The sequence below is a fragment of the Vigna unguiculata genome, chromosome 8, assembly GCF_004118075.2.
Source record: "Vigna unguiculata cultivar IT97K-499-35 chromosome 8, ASM411807v1, whole genome shotgun sequence".
Taxonomy (NCBI): domain Eukaryota; kingdom Viridiplantae; phylum Streptophyta; class Magnoliopsida; order Fabales; family Fabaceae; genus Vigna; species Vigna unguiculata.
In genome coordinates, this window is record NC_040286.1 from 10,125,239 (window position 1) to 10,145,452 (window position 20,214).

General features: G+C 32.0%; 1 protein-coding gene across 1 annotated transcript; it reads left to right on the plus strand.

The window, feature by feature from the left end:
* Positions 1-4,734: 4,734 nt before the first annotated feature.
* Positions 4,735-17,246, plus strand: LOC114194813 (protein MAIN-LIKE 1-like). Its single transcript, XM_028085224.1, has 4 exons — positions 4,735-4,921; positions 15,909-16,198; positions 16,275-16,931; positions 17,019-17,246. The coding sequence occupies exons 1-4, from the start codon at positions 4,735-4,737 to the stop codon at positions 17,244-17,246; spliced, it is 1,362 nt and encodes a 453-aa protein (XP_027941025.1).
* Positions 17,247-20,214: the final 2,968 nt, after the last annotated feature.

Sequence of the window (20,214 nt, forward strand, 5' to 3'; positions counted from 1 at the left end):
CAAAGAAAGGAGGCACAAGAAGCACTCAACTTCTTGAAATCATACACACCGATATATATATATATATATATATATATATATATATATATATATATATATATATATATATATATATATGGTTTGTTTGATGTAAATTCTTTCAACAAATATTGATGATTTTTGCGTTATGAACATGTCTATCTATTGCATGAAATGTTAGTCAATGAATGCCTTGGTAGTTTATATAAATGAAATGGAAAGACAATAAGACAAAAAGGTGAAAATCGTAAGGTCTAGAGGTGGTGAATATTATGGAAGATATTAGGAAAGTGGACAATACCCTGGTCTGTTTGCTAAGTTCCTTGAGAAAAGTGGATTTTGTGCTCAATACCCAATGCTAGGCACACCACAATAAAATAGTGTATCAGAAAGGCATAACTAAACCTTAATGGTATGGTTAGGAGTAGGTTAAGTAATTGAGGTTTACCTATATTGGTGTGCATGTATGCTTTAAAGACTACCATTTATTTGTTTAACATGGTTCCTAATATAGTTTCTCAGAAGACTCCTTTTGAGTTATAGACAATTAGGAAACCCAGTTTGAGACACCTGCATGTTGGGGGTTGTCAGACAAAAGTAAAAATATACAATCTACATCAAAATAAACTGGATGAAATAATAATCAGTGGATATTTCATTGGTTATCCAGAAAAATCAAAGGGTTATGTGTTTTATTGTCCTAACCATACTACAAGAATCAATGTAACTGGAAATGCTTGATTCATTGTGAATGGTGAAACTAGTGAGAGTGAAGCTTCATGGAATGTGGAGATTAAGGAAGTTAGAGTACAAGTTTTGTAGCTAGTACTTTTTCCTCAAGATTTAACAATGAGTCAGTGTAATGTCCCTACTGGAAATCACTTAATAAAATATATAAATTATAATTGAAATTCAAATCGTCATAATTTATTATTCCCAAACGCAGGAAAATTTAAATATTGGTTCAACGCGTTGAAATTTAAAATTAACATAGTCAATGATTTTCTTAGAAGTTTAAAATCAACTGAAAGTAAATACTAAAATAGTAAATAATCATAACAAAGTCTCATAGTGTCCCACTCTCCATCTCTACGTGTCTCTAGCCTCACCTGGAACATCATCTGCTCATGTGTCACAAGTCACACGATCATTGCGAAACACAAACAAAAAGGGTGAGCTCGTAACAATATAAACATATAATTTAATAAAATAGAGATCCACCCCAAACTACTTTATTTTAGTTAATACCTATTCGGAACCTTACTACCCCAAGGTTTTTCCAACCATCGTCTCATGCAATTGAAACTACTAATCCAAACACCATATACAATTACTTGACCATGGACCCAGGATATATCATGCTTCCACGAACTTGCCTGTTTGTGGTCCACCTTTACGAACCTCCCCTCTCGTAGTTCAACTCTAAAGCCCTCCCCGCCCGTAGTCCAACACACATGATCTATCCAACTTCAAACCTCCTCGCTTGTAGCAGCCCTCAAGTGTGAGCACAAAACATACGAACCTCCCCGCTCGTATCCTCACACGAGAGCATCATTAATATGAACCTCCCTACTCATATTAATCACGTTTTCATCACCAGTTAGGAACCTACCTGCTCATGACACTGTCAAGCATCTCCTGGTCCAGATTCAACACCATAACTACGCAAAACGCAAGCCAGAAGAAAACACAACTCTTTGTGCTATTGTCTGGCGCTTCCTAAGCGCGGCTAGGCAAAAATGTGTTGCAAACCGCCTAGCGATCCCAATTTGCCGCCAGGAAATAGGCGTCTGTTGATAGTTATCGCTTGGTGGTCCAATCCGCACTACTAGGCGCTACACTAGTAACACGATTCTTACTAATTTAAGCATTGTAGAGCCCCTTTTTAACACACCAATTATCACAGGTACATATCCAAAATACCAATTGCATACACATACCCTACAACATGCCCCAAAATTGCATCATCACAGCTCACATGCATCAATCATGTATAAGCACACATGCATTCACGATTTGAAATCATGCCAACACTTGAGTATGACCAAGACTACCCGATGCTTATAAGAATTTATAAGCCGACAACCAATTCATTCATATAATCATACAAGGTCTCAAATAGTACATACAAGAGTCCTATTATTCCCATGCCTCACACTAAAACCCCTATTTAGCGTATACCCAAAATAGAAAACTTCTAATTAAAACACCCAATTATTACACTGTTAATTTTTTTTTTCTTACTACTCTCCATCTCTTCATCTAAAATACCTACTGCTCCAAATTCCTCGTAACCTTTAATCTTGCTCAAGATGCACCTGGAATAGGTCCTAATTCAATCTAACATTTATCTCTAATTAAATCATATGTTAAAGTATTTAATGTCATAGAACTTGCACCTTGTACGAAATACTAGTGCACCATTTCTCTAATTTTGTGCAAGCCAACTTTTAATTAATTAAAGGGTGACCCTATCATTCGTTTCCAATTAAATAATCTAGTAGCCCCCACCCCCTTTCTTTCTCTTCATTTTCACCAATTTGTTAAATTTTTCCCTATACCCGATTAAAACAACCCCAAGATTAACGTTAGTAATATAAAAATGATATTGTTTCATTTAAGCCTCCCATTACAAAATTTACAATACATTATATTTACCTATAATATATCCATATTTAATTCAAGCAACTAATCATAAAAATAACTACAAATATAATCTTTTTTTTTCTACTGACGATCTAAACTAAAACATTTTCACTTTGATATTATCTTTCAGTATAATATCCACCTAAAATTCATTATAACAAGAAGCTAACGTAGGTTGCGTGTCTGCACCACCACGTGAAACAAAAAGAAAAGAAATCAAAGCATTTTGTGGGTCCCTCCAATGTACCAAATCCACGAGCAAAGCCTAAATTCCAAATAACACTTTGGTTGCATCACTGTGTGTCCCATCGTGAGGATTGGATTCCATGACTTTTTTTTCTTCTTAATTGATACCACCTGACAAGCACAACCCTCAGAAGAAAAAGGAGAAAAGAAAATCACCATGCTTTCTCATATATAGGCCATTAAAATGCAAGGCATGATAGAATTCAAGGAAGCACACGTACAAAACACAATATTTTTCACACGCAAAAGCCAAAGTAAATGAGGACCATATGCCTAGACAAATAGGAAGCCTAGAAATTCGTAAATAGGAATTCGTAAACATCACATAAAATAAGACAACCATCAAGTAAAGCCAAACGAAAATCACTAGATATTTAACAGCAAGAATAGGGTCACAACGTATAGACGATATACACAAAAGGATGAAATATGGTTCACGCCAACAAGGTTTTGAACCCACGTCCATACACTTATCAAACAATTGCATAACCAATCAATCAATTCAAGTTTCTTGATAATTCCTACACATATAAGATTATATTATAATGTATCATGGTCAAACATCTTATGAAAATAATAAAACAATTAAATTAACACACTAGTGACATACACAAGACTCAAACCCAAGTCCTCTCCACATAACTCCACACACTCAACCATGTGAGCTATCATTGTTCCTTATCATAATTCTCTGCATTCAATGTCATAAAGATTCCATTACCTGCATTTAAATTAAATAATTATTTATTTAATTATTTAATTTTCTCGGGTCTTACAGTCGGTAGTAGAACAACCACAAGAAATAGTATTAAGAAGATCTAAGAGAGAAAGAAAGTTTGTTATTTCGAATGATTATGTGGTTTATCAGCAAGAGTCAAAAAATGACTTAAGTATTGATAATGATCCAGTTTCATTTTCAAAAGCCATTAATGGAGATAACTCTTATAAGTGGCTAGATTCTATGAAAGATGAGTTTAAACCAATAGCACAGAATGACATATAGAACCATGTGGGATCGCTAGAAGAATGTATGAGAGCTGGGTGTAAATGGGTCTTTAAGACTAAGTGTAACTCTCATGGCAATATCGAACATTATAAGGCTCAACTTGTTGCCAAAGGTTGTACTCAGAAAGATGGCATTGACTATAAAGAAACATTTTCTCCTGTTTCTAAGAAAGATTCTTTTAGAATTACCATGGCATTAGTAGCTTGATATGAACTTGAGTTGCACCAAATAGATGTTAAAACTACCTTTCTAAATGGGGATTTAGAATAAAATGTTTATGTATGTTGATGATATCTTGCTTGCGACTAATTATGTTTGTCTATTAAGTGAGACTAAGATGTTTCTCTCTAACAATTTTGAAATGAAAGATATGAGTGAGCAATACTATGTGATAAGAATATAAATATTTCGTGATAGATCACAAGGACTGTTAGGTTTGTCTTAGAAAGCATATATTAATAATGCTTTGTAGAGATTCATAATGGAAAATGTTCAACATCTCCCCTTCCAATACAGAAAGGAGACAAGTTTAGCCTCATGCAATGTCTAGAGAAAGATTTAGAACGGAAATAGATGGAAGATATCCCTTATACATCTATTGTTGGGAGTTTGATGTATGCTCAAACATGTATGACACCAAATATTAGCTTTGTAGTTGGCATGCTTGGTAGATAACAGAGTAATCCAGGATTGGAGCATTGAAAAACTACAAAGAAAGTTTTAAGATACGTACAAGGAACAAAGAATCTCATGCGTACTTATAGGAAATATGATCACCTTGAGGTGATCGATTATACAATTCAGACTTTGTCGGCTGCATGGATACAAGAAAGTCTACATTTGGTTATGTGTATCTTTTAGCTGGAGGAGCAATTTCATGGAAAAGTGTAAAGAAGTTTGTCATTGTTGCATCCACCATTGAACATGAATTTGTGGCATGCTTTGAGGCCACGGTTCAGGCTAATTTGTTGAGGAACTTTATCTCAAGACTTGGAGTAGTCGACAGTATTACTAAGTCGATGAAAATTTAGTATGATAATTTCGCAACAGTCTTCTTTTCCAAGAAAAACAAGTATTCCAAAAGTGTTATGCATATGAAATTGAAATACTTTGTTGTTAAAGAAGAAGTTTAGAAATGTAGAGTGTCAACAAAACATATTAGCATTGATCTTATGATCTGACCCTTTGACAAAAGGGTTAACACCCAAATTATTTGTTGGCCATGTAAAGAATATGGACATTATGTCTATTAGTGAATGTTAAATGTTTAATGGTAATTTTATTAACGCTTATGTGACATTCTAAGCTCTTTGATGTATGAGTTTTTGAAATTTGTGTTTTCTTCTTTATGTTTATGTTTATTCATCCAAATTATGATGAAGAAAACAAATTATGTTATTGTTACTATTATTGTTATTGAAATGATATTATGTTTGAACCGATTATGGGCTTCTCATTCTAAAGTTATATTAAGGAGAAAGGGAAAGTAGTGCATGGAAGGGACCATATCGACTGAATGATGTGCAACCGTCATGACTCTTGTTATTTTTGTATCTTTGATTATGAATAGTGATAAAACCAATTTATGTAAGGTCCATTAATGCGCATTATGTTTATGTATTAAATCACAAAATGTTATGACATCATATGAGTCAAGTGACAGAATCTTAAAATTAATTGACGAATTAATTCTATTGTGACTCATTTGAAATATTATGATGGGTCCAAATGTGATTTAGTAAAATATAAGGACCTATTGGTTATTATGTGAAGTTATAATAAAGTAAAATAAAGATAAAATAAAGTTCAACCCAACTTGATGGATGTTGGTTTATAAAAGGGGATTAGGATTTTGTCTCTGGCCATAAGATTCTTTCATAGTAAGCCATCAAGAAAGATAGTGTGAGAGGAGAAAGAAAGGTAAAGAGATAGATTGGAAAAAAGAAGGTTGAAGAACAGAGATTGAAGATCGCATTCTAATTGGATCTCTCATGGGTCTAGGTTAGTATCCTATTATGATTTATGTATGTGAATATATAAGAATCATGAATCTTAAGATCCTATAGTAGCTTTCTAGAATGAGTTAATCGTATGAAAAACTACACGTTAATTTACAGATATACCTAAAGTAATAGGAATGAACAAAGTTGTTACCTGGAAAATATCCAAATCCCATTTGAGAATTGATAGTGTCAAGAGGAGTAATTGTTCTCCCACCCCACCTGACTTTCTCTGCTAAAGTCAGGTTTGAGAATAATGTCCCAAGATAATATCCAATATCATGCCCAAGGAGATTCAAACACCGATTTTGAGTTTCTCGATCCTAAAAATGTATATCATTATTATCAATTACATGTTATTCTTAAATTTCATAGTGAAAGTTGTATATAGTTGATTGTGAAGTTGTATGGACATCGACATCACCAAAGTAATAGAAAATAAAGGCTCAACAGTTGTCCATCCGTAGATAGATGTGTTGGACAAAACCTAAAGACCAGAGATTGTAACATCCCATTTTCTAGAAATTATTTGACTGTGACATTTAAGAATATAAAATAATTAAGTAAATAAAGTTATCATACAACATAGTATATCATTTTACAAGGTTAGTGAGGATCTTTACTAGAAAAAGAAAGTAAAGATTAAAAACAAGTAAATAAGTCTCTTCTTATTGTCTATGCTTAGTAGAAATAAGTTGCAGGATTACCATTGTGTATTAGTGAAGCCACCTTTATCACAAATTAAATGATAAGTATTAATTAAAACTCAATAAATGTAAAAATTTATGCATTTTTTAATAAAAGAATAATGGGTTAAATTTATTTTTAGTCTCTAAATATTGTTAAAAGTTGTATTTTGTCTCTAAATTAAATTATAAAATATTTAGTCTTTATATTTTATGAAAGTTTTGTAAAACATCATCCTCGTAACCAGCATGTAGTGTACGGTGTTTCTCGTTTGAAATACAAAGTTCTACTCTAAAGTATAATATAACATGCACATGTTATTTGTTAGAGAGATGTTTTATAATTTTGTACTGTATGTCCCATCGGCCAAGGCCCATTGGCCAAGGTTAGAAAAACTCGTACATAGAAGACTATCGGTCGAACGGCCTGGTAAATAAACTGCGTAGGACCATCGGTCAATCGGTTCTACAAACTAACCACATAGCATCGTTAAAAGACTATCAGTCGAACGGCCTGGTAAATAAACTGTAGGACCATCGGTCAAACGGTTATACAAATAAGTCACAAGCCAACCACGTTCAGACCCATCGGTCCATCGGTAACACCTAAACGAGTGATTCTGATCCCCAATGGCACATCGGTCGATCGGACAAGCACGAGCAGCACCTAAACATAACAAATGACAATCGGTGGATCAACCATCGGTCGATCAACCATCGGTGGATCCATCTCTTTAGACTCACGTAGTCCTTTACATGCGTCCGTCGGTCGATCAGCCATACACGAATCGTTCACTTGTTAAAAACAGGGCATAACTAATCCAGTCAAGCGGCCATCAGTCGCACGGTCGAACAACCAGTCAATCAGGTTAATTAACGTTAAACGAGTCAGTAATCTTGATTAAAGGATCATTGGGCCGTGATTAAGGACCCCTAATTATAGGCCCACACCGAAAACTATAAATAGGGCCCAAAGGTAGGTTGGTAAGGATCTTTAATTCGCATTTATTACAGCAGTTACACTGATACCCCGATCGGTTCATTACTGACTTAAGCATCGGAGCCCTATAGACAGGTACCCCGATCGTCATCCCAGCCGATCGAGCAAAGGAGTGAATTTTCTTGGAGAAGAAGTTATCGCTGTAGTGAGAAGTGGAGTAAGCTTGAAGAGGTTCTTTGGTAGGCTCTTGGTCCCTACACCCGAAACAAATTTAGTTTAACAACGAAACAAAATTTTGTATAATAGTCTAGGAATGAAAAATATATTAAATTAACCTAAAAATAATTATATCAATTAAAACTCACATACCACCCGAAAGCCATTTTGTTAGTGCTTTCGTTCTCGACCCATATATGAGAAATGCTTTCTTGATTCTTCTTCATGAGTCTTGGATTGTAAATGCTATTTGATCCCTTTACATCATAAAAAGGATCGAAATTTGGTGTATTTATAAGAATATGTACTTGAATACTCTTGATAGAGGGTTTGTTAATGACTTGCAATTGTGTTTCTATCTTTAGATCATCTATGTGAATATCATGAACTATATGGCAACCATAGTTGTTTACTAACCAATATATATATATATATATATATATATATATATATATATATATATATATATATATATATATATATATATATATATATATAGATTTTTTTTTAGGATCCTTCTATCTATCAAGTAAAATGGGAGCCTATTAGAACACCTAGTTGAACTGCTCCTTTATAGCCACCAGCAATCAATAAGGAATTAAATGATTAGAGGAGAAATGGATTATATGAAACAACAATAACAAAAATAACAATTATAAATGATTATTATATTTATTGTTAAAATAAATTAGGTCATTTTTTAAAGTAGATAAATAATAGAATGTTTAAATACTAATTTGGTCCCTATTTTCATTGAGTTTATTCAATTTAGTCATAATTTATTTTTTTTTCAATTTGGTTCCAATTTTCATCAATTTTGCTCAATTTGGTTCTTTTTACTAATACTAGTTAAATAATTAATGAACCATGAAAAGTGTCTACCACATGTCAATTCATGATTTTTTTTTAGTTTTTTTATTTTATTTTAAAAAAATGTCCATGGTTTAAGCTAACATCGTGCCATGTGTAAGGGTTAGTGCCACGTGTCAAGACCAATGATTTATATTAAATTTGGTCTGCATATTCATTATTTTTGTTCAAATTAGTCCCAATTTTTTTAAATGGAACAATTTTATCCCTCTCCAAATTGATACCAAATTTAATTATTATATAAATGTTATACTTGTTATAAAACAAAGTTAATAATATAAAGAAGAATAAAGAGAAATAATAGAGTATCAAATACTAGTTTTCCATGTCTCATTATCAAAGGGGAAAAGTTCCTATTTATAGGTACAAAAGACAAACTCAAGGGTTACATACTTAATGTAAATAATGTAAATATCATCAATAGTAATCAAGCTGAGTAACTGTCAGCAACTCAATGGACAATCCATGACTTTCATAACACTCCCCCTTAGATGTCCATTGATCAAAGAACGTGCCTCGTTAAAACCTTACTAGAAAAAAAATCCTTTGGAATAAAAACCTAATGAAGGAAAAAGAGTACATCATTCTTAATTATTTGATATAATGTTCTTCTATTTCTCCTCCCCGTGTAAACTCTCATCTAATCCCAATCTTGTGAAACAATTGCTCCAAAGTTCTCCTTGGCAAGGACTTTGTAAATAAATCTTTAATATATCATTAATCAATACACGCACGGTTGTCTTCATATATGGTTGTTGATTCCATTTTTCCTCACGTAATGTTAAAAGTTGCATGATTGATGATGTTGCTATTACGGTTTATTTCACAGACCGCCATGAAATCATTGTGCCACCACATGTGAAGAAATATCTTGTTTGTGATCAACCGTTGTGAGGATCATATAAATAACCTGCATCTACATAACTCATTTGATTTTGAATCATTCAGATAAAATAAGTCTATATTCAAAGTACCCTTAAGGTAACGAAATATATGTTTTACACTAATTCAATGTCTTCTTTTAGGTGAAGAATTATATCTTGCTTAACAAATTTATAGAAAATACTATATCTAGTCGAGTATAATAAGCAAAATACATTAGTGCTCTTATAACATTAAAATATGATATTTCTTGACCAAGAAGTTCTTCATCATTGTGAGGTCTAAAATGACATTTATCAACATTTAACAGTTTCACAATTGAAGTGCAAAAATGATATAATTTGTCCATATAAAAGTTTTTAAGCACCTTCATAAACATCTTGATGTACAAAAACACTTGTATTTAAATACTCAATTTGTAATCTTAAACAAAACTTTGTACTTCCAAGATCTCTTATCTCAAATTCTTTCATTAAGCAATCAATTGTCTTTGTGAACTCATTAGGAGTTCCAACAATATTTATGTTATATTCATAAACAACAATTATGACAAATTTATTTTCTGATATTTTCATATAAATACATGGATAAGTACCTTTCTTTTAACAAGTACTCACAAAGACAATTATATCATGTATGTCCTGATTGCTTTAACCCAAAAAAGGGACTTGTTCAATTTTATTGAATAATCCACTTTAGAATTTCCATTATTGGGTAAATAAAATCTTTCAGGGATTTTCATATAATTATCATTATTTATATTATTGTTTTGCGCAAAAATCCATTTGTACTCAATGAGTTTTACACCTTCAGGTGTGCGGACTACAGGTCCAAAAACCTTTTGTTTAACAAGTAAATTTAATTTTGCTTTTATTTCATCTTTCCATTTGGCCAATCATTTCTTTGTCGACAATCTTGATCCTCATTATCACTCATAACATTCATCATTATATTATATGCTAAGGCATCGTCAACGTTGACTTTATTTTGGTTCCATGTTATCTTATTCATGACATAATTTATTGAGATCTCATCATTTTAACAATTTCAGGTACCTGAGGTTCTTCTAGAACTCAATTATTAATTATGTCAAATGAATCTTTTGTAATTTACACCTCATCGATTAGGTCATCTTGCCTTTTTTTAGCTCTTTTTCTCAATCGAGGAGTTTTATCTTTGGAACCAATAAGCTTGCCACACTTAAACCGTGTAATGAATTAATATTAATTCTATTTAGAGCATTAACAGTTGGTATATGTGATTTAATTACCCTATTTGTGTCAGTAAAAACATATGATAATTGCTTGACTAAGAATATAATGAATGATCATTTGAACTTTGAGTTCACATTCTTTTGTATGAGGATCAAGAGAAACAATGATAATTCATTCCAACCAATATCCTTTTTCAATTGTTTTCTTTCTCCCTCTAATGTTGGCAAACCTCATTCATCAAAAATGGCAGTTGACAAATCAAATTATAAATATGTCTCCTCTTGAAAGATCAAGATTTTTTTTATTGATTTGAGAATCATATCTAACATATATTCTCAATCGTCTCTAAAGACTCATCATAGTCCCTTTTGGTGGGGAAATTCGACCATATACAATAACTCTTAAATGAGAAAATTAGGTTACTGACCAAAAACCAACTGCATAATAGAGTAATTATGATAACTTATTGGCTTGATGCGAATCAATACTGTAGCATGTAAAATTGTATATCTCCAAGTAGTCATTGGAAGATTAGCTCCTATAAGTAATGGTCTTGCAACCAGCTTTAGAAGTTTTATTCATAATTCTACAAGTCCATTTTGAGCATGAACATATGTTCTACTGGATGTTTAACTTCAATTCTAATTGACATACAATACTCATGAATAGCATAAGATGTAAATTCACCAGCATTATCAAGACAAATTTTCTTAAACGGATAATCTGGGAAGTGATCTCTTAGGTGAGTGTCCACAAGAGTTTTCAACTATTTTTCGCATCATGATAGATCCAAGATGACCCAACTAATCATGTCAAACAAGAAATTCATTTTTGATTTCGTAAACTTTATGTTTACAATGGCATGCATTTCAATTGTACTAATATATATTTAGTACAAGCCATAAGAGAAGATTGACAATTTCTCCAATATGCATTTTATTTATTTTTATTCAACCCAAGTCCATTAATAGAAAGATATTTCATATCTCCTTCGTTGTTTGTCTCAATGTGATATCTATTTAGTCAAATATCTTTAGAACTTAATAAGTTTCTATTAGACTTCTTCGTAGAAGCTTAGTAACTCTTCCGGAGTCTTCAAAACATGATTTGTGATATAAAATGTGAATATTAACTTCTCGAATGATCAAACAAGAGAAAAATAAATTAATAATCTTGAGAGTTTAATTCTTGCACTATCAGCAAAATACAGTATATTTAGTCTATCCAATATTACTTATATATATATATATATATATAAATTAAATTTTAATGAACTTAATAACCTCAACTTGTTGCACGTACCACCAAAAATTAATCAACTTCGCAAGTTATATATTATCAAATAATATCAATTAAAACTAAGTATAAAATATCATATCCAAAATCTTTGAACCTTTATATATGTATAGTATAATAAAATTAGAACCACAAATCCATATCAAAACTCTTCACATTCTTACAAAATATATAAATATATATATATATATATATATATATATATATTTTAATATATCATTTAATGCAATCTTAATTTACCCATTATATTTTAATATTAATCAAGTTCAAATTTATTACTTTTTAAAACCTAAATTTCCTGCACCCAAAAATGCATGGTCCCTTTTATTTAATTTTATTTAAAAGTTACTTCATTGTCCCTTGTTACGTTAATTGGCTGCACAAATTTAGTTGCATCCACCAATACAATTTCAATCAATTAATGCACCGTAAATCCAATGTTTTTCTCCATTTAATTTATACACGTAAATACACAAGTGATGACTTTTTGTATTCAACATTTAAAAATATGCAATAAATAAAATCCAACATTTATATTTCTATCATGGGACATTATATATAATTTTTAGGGAAGACTTTTCAATTACCATGCATATTCCCTAGGTAATATCAATTCAAGTTTAATAATATTATTCATGTGTCATCCAATATTAGAAAAATATCAATATTATACATTCACACATTTATAACAATTACTATAATATATATATATATAATATTATATATATATATATAATATTATATATATATATAATATTATATATATATATATATAAAATATTAAATGTTCATTATACACTATATAAAACAAAGTTAATAATATAAAGAAGAATAAAGAGAAAGAATAGAGTATCAAATACTAGTTTTATGTGTGTCATAAGGGAAAAAGTCTCTATTTATAGGTACAAAAGACAACTCAAAGGGTACAACTCAAGGGTTACATACTTAATGTAAATAATGTAAATATTATCAATAGTAATCAAGCTGACTAACTATCAGCAACTAAATGGACAATCCATAACTTTCATAACAATACTTATAGTTTTGTTAAAATTCACATTTTTTTATTAAATATTTTTTGTTTAGGGTTAGAGTTGGCTTAAAATTAGAAAATTTTAAGAATGAGGATTAACACCATTGATTTAATATTAGGATAATGATATTTTGACCCATTTCTAACCCACCACTCCAATCATCCTTCAATTATATATTTTTATTTTTTCTTAGTGGTGTGATGTGATAATCTAAGGATGATTGAAAGTAGTGGATTAAAAGTAGATCAAAATATCATTATCCTTTACGATATCCCCATTTTACTCTTTATTAAAAAAATATTCACAATTCTAAAATCCTAATTTCACATTCCCTTCCTTCCTTCCTTGTGCCGCAAAATGCCCTCCACCTACCTTCATGTTGCTTCATTTTCTTCTTTTACACAAAGTCATGTCAAACTGAAGACGAAATCCCCACTCAATGTGTAATGGGATGTGAAGGAGAAAGGAAATTTGGAGAAGAATAATCATGAGGAAGAAGTTGTTTGGATTATTTAAAAAAAAAAAAAAAAAAAACTTTGAAATGGGTGTTCCAAAAAGTATTTTCAAATCCGAATATAGCTTTCGAAACGTCCATTCTGAAATATAACTTCTTTATATTCCAAAATCATTATTCTGAAAGGGTATTATGGTTCTAAAATATAAATATTTTTCCAAAATAGTGTTTTGAAAAGTATTTTCAGATCAGGCATTCTAAAATACTTATTTCGATATTTGTTTTATATTCCAGAATGGCTATTTCATAATATATTTCAAGACTCAAAAATACCTTTTATAAAAATCATTTCATAATATAAAAAGAAATTCAGAATAAATATTTTGAAAGCCATCGTCTAAATACAAAAAATAGCTTCTAGAACACTTGTTCTGAAAAATTCTTTTGAATGTTTCTGAATATAAGAAATATTATATTCCAAAATAAATGTTCCGAAAGGCGTTTTTGAGGGGGCTTCTCCCTACACCTCCAAGAATCTCGTCTGTACCCCAAAACCAATTTTATTCCCATAATTGCCCATGGTTAAATATAAATTTACTGTGTGTTTTTTACCCCATACCCCTGCACCCCCAAACCCTGACACTGCACCCCCTAATAAAACCCCAAGAACGCATACCCCTGCACCACTGCACCCCCAAAACAAACCCCAAGAGAGAATCTGATTCCCTGCACCCATCATCAGGAATCTTTGACCTAGCCACTTCTCCCACACAGCCTCCACACACTCTTCCTCAGTCTTCTCCGTTTGGTTTTCTCCCATTTGGTCTTCTCCCACTTTGGTCGCACACATCCTCCACCTCCACCACACAGTTCTTCTCTCGAGCGTGGACAACACAGTCTTCATCTCTGCTGCCTCCCTTTTCTGGTCTTCTCTTGCGCAACACCACAAACGCACCCGCATCTTCTCCAAGTAATGTTTTGAAATTTATAATTAATTTCAGGAATGTTGTCGGTTTATTTTAATTGATTTTTGCATCTTGGTTTCGTTTTAGGAGTGAACTTCCAGAATGGTGAAACGGAACACACTTGCTTTGCTTTTTTTTTCAATTGTTTGTGAAACGGCTTTTGTAAGCCGTGTGGGAAGTGCGAAACGGAATACACATTCCGTTTGGGCTTTTTTTTTTTAAATTGTTTGTGAAACGGCTTTTGTAAGCCGTGTGGGAAGGGAGAAACGGAATACACATTCCGTTTGGCATTTTGTTTTTTTTTAAATTTAACTGAAACGGCTTTTGTAAGCCGTGTGGGGAGTGTATGAAACGGAATACACATTCTGTTTCATTTTTTTTTTTCAATTTTATTGAAACGGCTTTTGAATGCCGTGTCGAGTAAACAATGCCTCAAAAACCCATTCCCCACGTGCTTAAGAAGTAAAGGATGGTTCTAAGAAATTGTCCCAACAAAAATGGCTTTTGAATGCCGTGTCGAGTAAACAATGCCTCAAAAACCCATTCCCGACGTGCTTAAGAAGTAAAGGATGGTTCTAAGAAATTGTCCCAACAAAAATGGCAGAAAAAACGTCACCATGGTGATTCTTGGTAAACCATAAAGTAAAAAATGGAATGAAATTCAAATATGATTGGAGCAAATGCATACGTAGGGAAGTGAGGCAAAATACAAAAGCTAATATTTAGGATAAATTTAAAAAAGTTTAAAAAGATCAACAAATAGCAATATAGTGTGTTCCACTCTATTTTTTTTTTAGTTTCATCCATCTGTAATTTTTGCATTAATTTAAAAATATTCTGAAAATGAGAATTTAAACCTTGGAGCAAAATTTACGCACATTAAGCACTGTTTTTTTTTATTAAAAAAATAGTATATAGGTAAGTATATACAACGGAATACGCATTCCGTTTTTTGTTTTTTTTGTTTTTAATTTTGGTGAAACGGATTTTAGTATCCGTTTTGTGTTTTTTTTTGTGTTTTTTTCGTGAAATCCAGTTACTTGTTGAATGTAATTAAAGGCTGAGTCTTTGGAGATTATGTGTGTGAAATGGAAAAAGAAAGAATGGTTAGAGAGGTATAAAGAAGAGAACACACGGTAGCTCGCATTAAAATGAGGTGATTCATGGTTGGTACTAATAACTATATGATTAACTTTAAACTGGTCCGTCACCAATTTAAGCATTAAATTCAACAAACATTTCTTCCAAGTCTAGCATGTAAAATTTACAAACCAGTAGAGGAAATTGCCTTCATCAGCATCAATAATTTACCTTTCCTATTATTAAACAGAAATTGCATTTGGTAACGGAATTTAAAATCATGTTGTTTATTTCATTTAGTTATTTTTCCAGGAAATTTATATTGGATTCTAATGTTTCAAACTTTGAATTACAGATATGGTTAGAACACGAGGAAATTTAGCTAGACGCGGTTCAAATGATGCACCAGAGAGTTCTAGACAGGGTGGTACACGGAAGAGACCCACAGCTTCGGCTCGTAGAAGGGGTCAGCATGAGGCTAATGTGGTTGAGGATGATATTGTTCAGAATGAGGTTTCTGACGTTCCTCAGGAGGACGAGCACGGCATTGATAACGATGGTGGAGGATTTCCTGGGGGTCCATATGATACATCTTTATTGACCCGATACCAGGATCATGTTGCACGCATGATATGGGATGGTCAGGTCAGTAAGAAGTTTTTATATAGGTTTAATTTTGTTGTTGTTAAGTATTTTTAGTCTTTTTTGTTTCTTTTGTTAGGATCGAGTTGTGAAAGTGGTCTCTCATATTAAAAAGGTGAAGAAATTAGGACGTCCTCATCCTTCTGTTGCACCTTTTGTGTTAGCTTCTGGATTATCGCCTCTGTGCGATATTTTATATGAATATATCGATCTTGGGTTAGTATTGGGTTTCGTGGAGAGATGGCATCCCGAGACTAATACTTCTCATCTACCCATTGGGGAGATGACCATCACTTTGGATGACGTATGGTCACTTCTCCATCTTTCCATCAGTGGAAACTTTTGCTCCACTGAAAATCTTGAATATGAAGAGTCTGTTGAGATTTTGACGATACTTCTTGGTGTTGACCGGGCCATGGCTTGTGCGGAGCTTAATCAAAGTCGGGGTGCACAGGTCCGACTTAGCTGGTTGAGAGAGTTGTATGACAGCTGTTGTGAAAACGAGCTATGGGAGTTTGCTGCACGTGCATATCTTTTGCACCTTGTAGGGTGCACGATATTTGCTAACAAAAGCGCGACCTATGTTCGTACACATTATCTCGAGCTATTTAGAGATCTCTCCAGATGTCGTACATATGGTTGGGGAGTTGCTGCTCTTGTCCACTTATATGAGCAGCTAGGAGATGCCAGCTTTGCAAATACAAAGCAATTAGCTGGATATCTACCTCTTTTGCAGGTACCCATTTATATAACATTTTATTCTTTATTTCACTTGTTTTTAGTTTTATATGACAATGGTTAAATGAAATTTTATTTGATACAGGCTTGGATATACGAACACTTCCCTACATTGGGAAGGAAGCAAGTACGGGATACATATGTGGAGACCGAACCCCGTGCTCTACGTTATGTCACTGGACGCGCCATTTCCGCTATAGCTGATGTTAGAGTCCAGTTGGATGGCTTGACATATGATGGGATGATTTGGAACCCATATGTAGCACATAGAGCTGCTCGACAAACGAGTGAATGCAACACGTATCAAAACTAATTGCATGTTGATATTCAAAAATTGAAAACTAATTGCATTCATTGCATAATTTACGTTACAAAATTCACCAATCACAAAGACTCACATTAAAAATTCACCAATAACACAATATACACACCAACACACAAAATCAAAGTATGAAACGGAATACTATGAAACGGAATAAGGAGCGGAAATTTCAACGAAATAAGTTATTCAATTCTACCATGATACATATGCAATGATACGAAAATCATAATTTATAGGAAACAGAATACAGAATCTGTTTCAAAACTGTATGAAACGGATTCTGTATTTCGTTTCTAAAAAAATTTGCATATTTTTTTATGAAACGGAATACAGAATCTGTTTCATACAGTTTTGAAACGGATTCTGTATTCCGTTTCATAAAAAAATTTGCAAATTTTTTTATGAAACGGAATACAGAATCCGTTTCATACAGTTATGAAACGGATTCTGTATTCCGTTTCATAAAAATTTGCAAATTTTTTTATGAAACGGAATACAGAATCCGTTTCAAACTGTATGAAACGGATTCTGTATTCCGTTTCATAAAAAAATTTGCAAATTTTTTTAGAAACGAAATACAGAATCCGTTTCATACAGTTTTGAAACGGATTCTGTATTCTGTTTCCTATAAATTATGAATTCCAAACAATCCCTTCAAACAAATTCCATTTACAAACTTATGGGTATGGGTATGAAGGCTAACCTGGATTGATTGATGGAAATACCACTTGGAGGAGCTAACGTAGTTACTCAGTTCCTTCAAAGAATCAACCTTCAATCATAATAATAATCACAATAATCCATACTCAGTGTCACACAATAAACAAAACAATAATGAAATGCATACTCAGGCAGGATAAACAAATCAGGATTACTTAAAAAAACATAAATCAAAGTCATACAATACAAACCTCTTCGAGGGACCACCACAGATAGAATGAACGAAGGAAGACAGAGGGACCACTGCAGAGAATGAAGGACTGAAGAAGCACGAATGAGAGGGACCACTGCAGAGAAGGACTGAAGAAGCACGAATGAATGGATGATGGAGAACAGACGGAGTACAAGGAACGTATAGTAACATTTTGGGGGGTGCAGGGACGTTGACGCAGTAAATCAAATTTACTGCGTCCGTACCAACTTTCACCCATTCTCACAGGATATTAAATAAGGACAGAAACGTAAATTTTGGGGGTACAGGAGATTTCTTGGAGGTGCAGGGAGAAGGCGCCCGTTTTTGAACCTCAAGATAACTTCTAGAACGCCCATTTCAGAATTATTATTTTTTTAAATAACCCAAACAACTTCCCTATGCTTATTTTTCTCCGACTTTCCTTTCTCCTTCGATCTTTCACCTCCTATCACACATTAAGTGCTAATTTGGCCTTCAATCCTCCACAGCTTTGTGTAAAAGGAGAAAATGAAACGGAGGGAGAAAATGAAACGGAAAGGGAATGTGAAATTAGAATTTTAGGGCTTTTAATATTTTTTTAATAGATAAAATGAGGATTTTATAATTTATAGGGTACAGGAAGAAGAAGAGGAGGTGCAGGAAGAGAAAAGGGGAAGTGCAGAAAGTAGTAGCCCATCAAAAGCCTTTCAAAAGAGAAACATCACAAACTCGGTAATTCAAGATTTAATTCAGAATAAAAAATAAAAAACCGAGATACAAATAATAATTTATTTGGCTTAAAGAAATATTTAGTTGATAAAGAAACCTAATTATGGCAAAATTTCAATTTGGGATACAAAACCTTCCGTTTTCCTTTCACCGATTTTACGAAACTATCCAAAATCTGTAATATTCAAAGATGCACTTGGGTCTTGAGGGGTTTGGTTTAAGTTTTAAACATTATAAAAAAGGTTTAATTAAAGTGTCAATCTAGTACCATATAGTTTTTTTGATTTTTTTTTTATTTTTTTTAATTTTTAAATTTTTTGAAAAAAAAATAAAAATAATATGTGTCATGTCCCTATGTGTGACACATGGCATTGTCAGTGTCATGTGGTATTGTAATGCCACGTGTCAGTTTCACTATCAGACGTCATTGTGTTGATTTCGATTTAATCCTTATATATTGTCTATTTGTTTCAATTTAATACCTACTTATGTGTATCTGATTCAATTTTGTCCCAATTTTTTTAATAAATAAAATATTTTTCTAATCCATTTTTTATAAGATTAAAACTAATTAAGTATAAATATTTTTACAAAATTAAGTACTAAAATTTATATTTTTTTCTCTTAATTTCAGACCAAATTTTGTTATTTGTATAAATGTTTTACTAATATTTTTTATTAAAAATGACTTTTTAATATATTACTTTATTAATTAATTTTTCATTAAGTACTCATATTTTGTTAATTATTTTTTTTCCAAAATAGAATAATATTGTCTCTTATTAATTTTGAACCAAAATTTCTATTTGTTTGAATATTATACTAATTTTTTTTATTAAAATGACTTAATAAAATGACTTTTATCACTAAATTTTAATATAAATATCAAATACTTAATTTTTGTAAAAGTTTTATACTTAATTACTTTTAATTTTATAAAAAATGAATTTTAATTATTAGAAAAAAATTAGGTCAAGATTGAATCATATATACATAAGTACTAAATTGAATCCAAAAGACATACGAGAACTAAATCAAAATCAACACAATGACATTTAATAATGACACTAACACATGTCATTACAATGCCACATGGCACTGACAATGCCACATGTAACACACAGAGACCTGACACATGACATTATTTTTTTTTTCAAAAAAATTTAAAAAAATTTAAAAATTAAAACAAAAAAGAAATAAAAAAAAAACCACAGACTGACACGTGACATGTTAACTAACGACCTTAGTCAACTCCGTCTGAAAAAAACCTAATTGAAGTACTTTTTCAAAAATTGGAATACAATTGATACTTTCTTAAAAACGGATACCAAATTGACA